We start from the raw sequence: 8,285 nt of genomic DNA, 5'->3' as shown, positions 1-8,285 counted from the left end.
ACTGACACACACTCCAAATTGGCTCCCAGGAACTGGAGGGGAGCTGGAGGACCAAATTCCTATAGCTGGCACTGCCCTGAGGCTCTCTCTACAGGCTTCTGTGCAAACCAAGAATCTTCCCCCAAAAATAACCAACCAAACCAAAGAAAATGGAAACCACTTAGTGTCTCAGTGCCCCTGGACTTCAGTGCTGATGCAGTAGATGATAAAGTTGACTAGATGTCTGAGGTGCTGCTGCCCCTGCCCACACCTTCTCCTCTTATAACAAGGATTTTCTAAGAGAAATCAAGCCAGGGCACTTGGGGACGATTTTCCTAAATGCCCTGCATGGTGGTTATCTGCTGTATTCAAATTTAATTTTGTTCCCCATATGAATCCCATGAACAAATGATTAATTTTCACTTGGCTTATGCTGAGCAACACACAGATATGCATGACACACATGACAGGAACACGTGTTCACACATGTAACAGGCACTCACATGGATTTGAATTAAGCACAGCCTCTAGTGGAGTATCTATTTTTTAAGGGAGTGAACAGACTGCATATGGAACAGAAGAGATTAAATTTTCAGAGAAATTTAAAGATACAAATATATGCATCATGTCACAATGGCATGTTATTTAGGGAAGTCGAGCCCCAAAATGTGTGGCACCTGAAATTGAATTTGGTTTTATGGAATGGACCACAGAGGTGACAGATTTCCTCACATCCTAGCACAGGATCTGCTTTCGCTAAGTGTGTGAACAAACAGAATACGGCAGGAAGCCCCTCGAATACTTTCCAGTGTGTGTCCCAGGGCTCCCCTAGGTGAGCAGAGAGCTCCCAGCTCCCCACCGTGTGTCTGTCTGGGGCTGTGCTCATGGGCACTTAGCCCTGTGCTGGAGGAATGTCTGTGCAGGAAGCAGCCACCCTGCCTGGGGCCCTGCCCCCTGCTGCTGGTCCCCAGCCTGCCCTGTCTGCCTCCAGCGACCCCTCTGACTTCACAGCCCTGGGAGCCCTGCATTCAGCAGACCATGCCGTGGTCTCTCCAAAGAGCTGGGCCTGCCCTTCAGCTCCTTGCTGTCAGTTCACACAGAATCACAGACACTACAACTTCCACAAATGCCCTGTGTGGCATTCATCCCCCCGATAGCAGGGCCTGACCACCCTCAGATCACCCAAATCCATCTGTGGAAAAACCACAACTCTGAGAAGAGCCTTCTTTCTGCTGAGCCTACTCAGCCTTCCTCAAAGTCTACCCTGGGTTCCATCCCCACCTGCCCACTATGCAGGGGGAGCAGTCCTCAGACCCTGCCCCTTCTCCTGATACCCCCACCCAGGGGGGCTCCTTGGCTCCAGGCCCTCCCCACAGGCTCAGTCCAGCTGGGTCACTGGTCTCAGCCCACCTGGCTCTGCTGGACTTGGTGGGTGCAGTGAGGGCCAGGACTGAGAAAATTTGAAGCAACTCCATTCCCCTTACTGCCCACTTTGCCAAGTATGGACACCTGCCTGCAGCATCTCCTGCCTGGGGCCAAAGACCATGGAATGATTTGTGCACCGATGGTTATTTGGGGTATGTGAGCTCCTTGAATAAGAACCCTCTCTTGGTCACTGCCAAGCTCAATCTGAAGGCCTAAGCCACCCAGTTTGACCTTCTCACACCCAGGCAAGCCCAGCATGGGGCCCTTGGGTCTGATGTCCTGTCCAGAGGGCTCTTCTGCCCGAATGGTACCAGCGTTGTGGAAGGTGAATGGGAAAGCCTTCTGAGTGCCACCTTTTCCTAAAATGGCGTTATCACAGGTAAGCCTTGATACGCTATCCTTTAGACTCTGCACCGACAAACTGTGCAGCATACCACCATTGGTCAGTGTGAGGCCGGTACTGAGGCTCATCAATCGAACTGATCTTGGACGGGGTGAGTGCCTTTGCCTCCTTCCTTCCTCATCCTAGCAAGGGTGTAGTGACAAGGACCTGCCGGGGTTTAATGCCGGCTCTGTCTGCCCACCAGACCTGTGTGCTGAGCTCTGACCAGCCCGGACAGCCCAACCCACAGGAACTGCGGGGTCAGAGCTGGGTCTTTGGGAAGGGATGGGGGCTTTGGGAGTGGCAGCTCCCCCCCTCCCACCGTCCCAAGCCAGAGAATGGGGCAAACTTGTATGCATGGTTTATCTCTAAATTACCAATCTGCTTCAGACCAGACTCGTCTATACAGTATGGAGTTATTGCTTCTATGACAGGTGTTCCAGAAGCCTTGGTGGCTTCAAAGTCTGAGAAACACGGACTGGCAACTTGGGTTGCTGGGTCTGTGGGGGCATCCACCCCAGAGGATAGACACCCCGCAGGTGTGGACCACCTGGGCCGGCACGGTCCCTGCAAGCGACTGGAAGCATTCCGGGGCTGTGTTCTACTCTACGGCGTCAGGCATGAAAGGCATGCAAGGGTTCCCAGGGGAGCACACAGGGTCATTTCCAAAGGGCCACAGCATGGCCAAGCGGGGGCTGAGGTGGGTGTGGGGCTTGTCTTCATTTTTGGTACGAGTAAACAGGCAGCACCTGGAACTGGTGCACTATTTACAAAGCCTCTTCAATAAATAATTTAGAGAGAATTCTACCCGAATGGCTCTAACGTTTGTACATAAATATTGTACACAATTAAAAATAAATAAGGCAATATAATACAGTTCTCTCACAAATAAAAAGGAAGTTGTTTTTCACCAAACCCCAAGGAACGTTATGGCTAAACACAGTTCCTGAACTCCCAGGAAGTGGCTGGGGTTTGGAGTTGCTGATGATGGAGGTGTTTGCCCCTGAAGTGGAGACCTTGCCAAGCCTGCCATGGGGTCCTTTCCAGAACAGTCGTGAGCCCAGGGAAGGCAGCATGGTCCCTGCGACGGCTTCCTCCTGCTGCCCTACACGTGGCCACACCTTGGGCAGCTTCCAGGACACACATGTGTGATGTCCTCGGCTCTGTGGGTCCCAGCACAGCACAGCGTGGCTGGCTCTCTGCTCAGTCTCATAGGCCAAACCAAGGTGTCACCGGGTGGGCTCTGCTCAGGCCTGGAGGCTCTGGGGCAAATCTGCTTCGGGCTCACTTGGGTTGTTGCCAAACTCCGTCCCTTCTGGTTGTGTGAGTGACACCCGGCTTCCTTGCTGACTGGGGCTGGGGTTGCTGAGTGGCCTCTGGTGTTGGCTCATGGCCCCTTGTCTTTAAGCCAGCAGTGATGGAACCGTCTCTGTCAAACTTCAAATCCTTCCTGGCTCTCCTGCCTCCCTCAGCCATTTCAAGGGGCCATGTGACTGCACTGAGCCTACCTAGATAGTCCAAGTTCTCCTCCCATCCTTAGATCCCTAACAGTAATTCCACTTGCAAAGTCAGTTTTGCTGTGTGACTGAGCCCTGGCCACAGGGCTTAGAACTGGGGCATGGATAGCTTTGGCGGCCACTCCTCTGTCTGCCCACCACCTGGATGACCTGAGGTGGGCAGCAGTGGGGGCAACAGGATTGAGGAAAACCAGGGTGTGCCAGGGGCTCTGCACCTTTCTTAATAGCTCATGGGTCAAGGACAGCACCACAATGAGCTGGGGGAGCCAGGGCAGCCACACTCACCACCACCACACTATGCCCTTATGGGCTCCCTGTGGCTCCTGTTTGAACTGACTGCTTCAAATCCGGCTGGGATAGACGGATGAATGAGAAAATCCTAGTGGAAAGGTGACCTTAAGGACAAATCATTTGTCCTGAAGAAAGGAAAGCACAGGAGCAGGGACAAGGCAGGGCCTGGAGGAGGGGTTGACAGCAGGGCCCCAGCCACGTTCTCAGCCCACAGCTGACTCAGACCAACCCTGAATCCTCAGGATGAGCCCCAGGAGCCCTCAGGAGCCCTCGGAAGCCCTCAGAAGCCCTCGACGGCAGCCTGGAGATTCCACATGAACATAAGCTCCTGCGGATGCCCCAGAAGTGAGAGGACCTGCAACCCTCTCCTTCTGCCCTAGGAGTTCATGGGAGCCCAGCCCCCACTGGTACTAGGTGATGCCAGAACACCAGGAGCATGAGTGGATGGTGGCATGAGGACCACCCAAGGAAGGTGAAAGCTGCCTGGGCTTCACCCTCAAAGTCTTCAGTGGGGCCATGAGGTCAGCCAGCCTGTGGGGTCATCTAGCGTGGCCCGGGAGCTCCCTGTCATAGCCAGGGGAAGGTGCTAGAAAGGCATTGGTCAAAATCACTCTGCAGGAAGGTGTCTGAAGACCGTCCTGCCTCTTGCACCATCACAGAGGCCACAGCCCTGACCAGAGAGAAAGGAGGGCAGACAGTGCTTCCTACGACCCCATCTATATACCTAGTCCACACCCTCAGGACAGGCAGACAGGGGACCCTGCACGCAGCCTCTACCCACCTCCCCTGCCCAAAGCCATCCACCCTGCCCACCTCTGTCCAGACTCATATCTCAGCTGGAGCCACCAGGCATCACTGCACTGGCTGCCCTGCAAAGCCCCCAGGGTCTGGCCTACCCCAGCTATGCCCCAGGCCCCAGTGCCCCCATATGGCCACACAGCTAAGGCAGGGTCAGGCTCTCCCTGTGCAGGAGGCCGCCTCTGACACACCATCATGGCAGCACCCAAGGACATCACCCACCTGCACAGACAGGAATCAGCCTGGAACAGGTCCCACACACAGGTCTACACTCCAGGGAAGGAAGTCTGGGCTTCTCTCTGCTCCTTTTCTGAAAAGTCGGGGCCCTCGGGAAGGGGTTACAGCTGTTGAGGAGCAGTGAGGGGGGTGACCCCCAAGCCTGCTGGCTTTGAGCAGAGGCAGGGCTCAGGCGTCACATGCAGTCCACAGAAACCTCTGACCACATCTCAGAGCGGTGGGTCTTTGGACGTTCCCCTACTATGGTGCCTATCCAGAAGCTTCCCTCCTTTCTCTAGTCACCTTCCTCCGTGTGACCGAGATCCAAGGTCTGCACAGTCCACACCTCTGCCCGCTATTTCTGGATAGTCCCTCCCCACTGGCCCTACTGAACCCCTGTCCCCTCATTCTCATCTTCTTCTTCATTGTGACTATTTAGATACGCACGTGGGAGGTTGTCAGACATCAACACTATCACCTGCAGTCAATTTCCCTGCAAATTACAACAGAGACACCTGCACTCACGACCATCAGTCAGTTCTGAAACTTCGTCCTGGAGGGTTGATTCTGCCGGAGAAACAGCATCTTCCATCAAGGAAACTTGCTCATGGGTTCGAGGGCCGCTCATATTCAAAATAAGTGGAGCCTCACACTGTGGATAAGTGTAAAGGATCCAAGACGCCACAGGGAAAGGAAGAAATGACACACTTCGTCTTCTCTGAACAAACACAGTGCCGGTGCAGGACGGGGAATGTCCAGGTGTTTTAGGAGCTGGAAGCCGTCAGTGGAGGGGTGGAGAATGCACAGGTGCAGCAAGAAGCCAATGCTGGCCATTTTGTGGAGAGGGGGTCACAGGGCCCCCTGAGAACTCCAGAAGACCTGCCTCTGGTTCTTAGCAAAAAACCACACTTGAAAGCCAGCAGCCACCACTATCTGTGCAGTGAGAGGCAGCTTCTCAATTCTTCCCAAACTGTCCAGTCCAAGAGTGGACAGCTTTGTACTGTGCCAGCACTTGTGACCTTCCCAGAGAGGCCTGACTTCCCACTCTGGCTCTTGAAGCTGCTGCCCAGGCCTGGAGCTGCCTGTATGTCAGATCCCACCACAGCTGGGTGAACAGGGCTGCCTCGGGCCACACTCTCAGGGAGCTCCTCAGTTGCTCTGCCAGCCACATTTCAGTGGCTCTTGCTGTAACCCTGGTGGATGCTCTGAAGGTCTTGATGTTGATGCCAACCTGGCCAAACCTGAACAGGCCTGCTGGAAAGTAACAATGCTCCCTACGCCACGGAGGGGAGGATGGAGTGGATGCCTCTCCAGTGAGGCCTAAAAGTGTGCACAGTTGGGTGCCCTCCCCTCGATGAGTCACTGCTGTGCTGCGTCTGCTGGGTGGTTGGCCCTTGGGCCACAAGCCACGCCTGGACAATGCTCCACCTCCACCCTGGCCACTGGCTCCCTGCTCTGCTGGTCTTGCTGGTCCTGGCTGGAGCCACCGTGACCTGTGTCACCCCCGGAGCATTCTCACCCTGTGTGCACCCCAGAGGCCCACGTGGGCTCCACTAAGCCTCCTTCCCAGCTGCTGCAGAAGGCAGGTACTGGCCCGGGGGGTGTGGAGGGAGCCCAGCCCTGAATGAAACTCCAGGCATGGGGCACACTGGGGGACGTCTGCCCTGAAGGCCAGCTCTCCCATATGGATATATTTTCCGCTCCAAGCCCAGGGACCTGATTTGGGAGCCGTTTCCATCAGTCCTGCCTTCTAGAAAGTATGTCAGCATCTCGCCTTTGCCCTTGACACTGACTTTGCCTCGGCACACAAAGTGGTAGGGGCATCTTCTCAGCAGCCGGTGGACTTCCTCAGTCACCTGTTGATGGAGAGAAGTGACTGTTACTCCAGGGCAATGAGGGGGACTCCTCTGGGAAGAGACCAGAACATTCCATCCTGCATCTGTCACTGTTCACCGTGACTGCCCAACCCTGGCACTGGGATCCGGCTTTCCCAGCTCAGCCTGGCAGCCAAGGCCCCTTCTCTTGCTGAAATCGCTTGGGTCACTATGTAAAAAAGACACAGCCTTGCAAACCAGGGGACTCAGAGGAGTCTAAGGGGCCAGCCCCAGAGGAGACTCACTGCCTGTTTCCTGGACAATAGGAGGAGGCAATGTTCACCGAGCCAAGAAGGGTGGCCCAAGAAGCACCCAGACAGGCAGGCAGGTGGGCAGAGCATGCAGGGACCTGGTACCAGGTCTGGATGTGAGCTTCCATGGTGGTTCCATGCACTCCATGCCAGAGGCTGCATGGGACCCAGCTCCAGTTGCTGGAACAGAGAAGAGCAGAATTGACTCTCTGGGTTCAGGGCTCTAGATGTTTACAAGTGGGGCATACAGAGTGTAGGGGGCAGAAGGTATCCCCCTCAGCTGGAAGGGACAGCAAAGAGTAGAGTCTAGGTCAAAGCCAGACTTCCAACTAACTTTTGGGAGCAGCGGTGTGTCAGTGTGGTGCAAACCAGCCAGTTCACAGAACCCTGCCACAGCTGCCTCTGCAACCCTGGGTCAGGGGAGGGAGGAACCAGCATATGGAGGGCAGTAGGCAAACTGCCCAGAGAAAACAGGGACGTTTCTTGACAGGTTAACAACCAGTATTTTAGCTCAAAGAATTCATGTTTCACAAAGTTAGGAAAAAGATAAAGGAGGAGGAAATACTTTCTACTAGATACAGTCAGTCCTGTGAACAGAGGACACGATCAGTGTCTGTGTTATGTTGGAGTAATGATCTTGGAACTTCCTCTCTTCCTCCCTGTCGCCCTGGCTGCTCCTCCCCCTCCCACAAACAGTCATCAAAATCCTGGCATCTTTCGTTAAAAGAGCTCAATCCATGCCAAGCCCATCTTCCAAAGCCCAGAGCTGCGGAGGGTGGCCCCCATCAGCGTGGCAGGGGTGCTAGGAAGCCCAAGCAGGGGAGAGAGGACAGAGGCCCTGTGAGTGCAAGGGTGACATCCCAGGCAGCTGGAGACACCTGGCAGAGGTTAGTCGGAGGCGACCAGTGAACAGCCTGTGCGTGGGGCAGGGGCAGGATAGAAGACTGGCAGGCTCAGATCTGATTTGAGAAACTTAAAAATGCAATGCTGGTGCAGGGCAGGGGCCAGGCTCGGGTGGACAGGATGGGGCTCTTATGAAGTTCTCCCCTGGAGAGTCTGGTTTTGGGGGATCCTTCAGAAAAGCACAGGATACAGTCATGGTAAAAAAATTTACAGCACAAAGTTCTGGAGGTGGACGGCGGTGATGGCTGCACAGCCACGTAAATGTACTTAATGCCACTCAACCATACACCTAAAAAAAAAGATGACAAATTCCACATATACCTTATCGTGATAAAAGAAATTAAAAAAAAAAAAAACTTTAAAAAAGAGAAAGCAGAAGTGCAGACCTACTCCACGGAAGCCCCGTCTATGTTCTGAGCAGGAGAGAGCTCCAATGAATATTTTGACCTACCTGTCCCTTAAACTGCCCCCATGAATAGCTGCTGTCATGTGCCTGGGGAACAAGCCTTCCCTCCATGGCCTGTGAAGACCTGCAGTTCTCAGGGAGGTGGGTGCAGGGCTGAGTGGCCCCTCATAGGCTCCATCTTACTTGTGGAGGCTTCATCCTGGTAGTCATCAGGCCCGAATCAAGTTTTCAGGTTTGTTCTAA

General features: G+C 54.4%; 1 protein-coding gene across 1 annotated transcript in view; it reads right to left on the bottom strand.

The window, feature by feature from the left end:
* Positions 1–357: 357 nt before the first annotated feature.
* ADCY1 (adenylate cyclase 1) overlaps positions 358–8,285 on the bottom strand; it is a 127,947-nt gene continuing 120,019 nt past the window's right edge. The window contains exon 20 of the mRNA XM_035253349.3: positions 358–6,464. Within this exon, the coding sequence (XP_035109240.2) occupies positions 6,162–6,464 (303 nt within the window). The 3' untranslated portion in view covers positions 358–6,161. The remainder of the gene's footprint in view (positions 6,465–8,285) is intronic.

The sequence above is a fragment of the Callithrix jacchus genome, chromosome 11, assembly GCF_049354715.1.
Source record: "Callithrix jacchus isolate 240 chromosome 11, calJac240_pri, whole genome shotgun sequence".
In the NCBI taxonomy this organism is placed as follows: Eukaryota; Metazoa; Chordata; class Mammalia; order Primates; family Cebidae; genus Callithrix; species Callithrix jacchus.
Note: the sequence above shows the minus strand (reverse complement) of the source record. Positions and strands in the feature narration are given on the sequence as shown.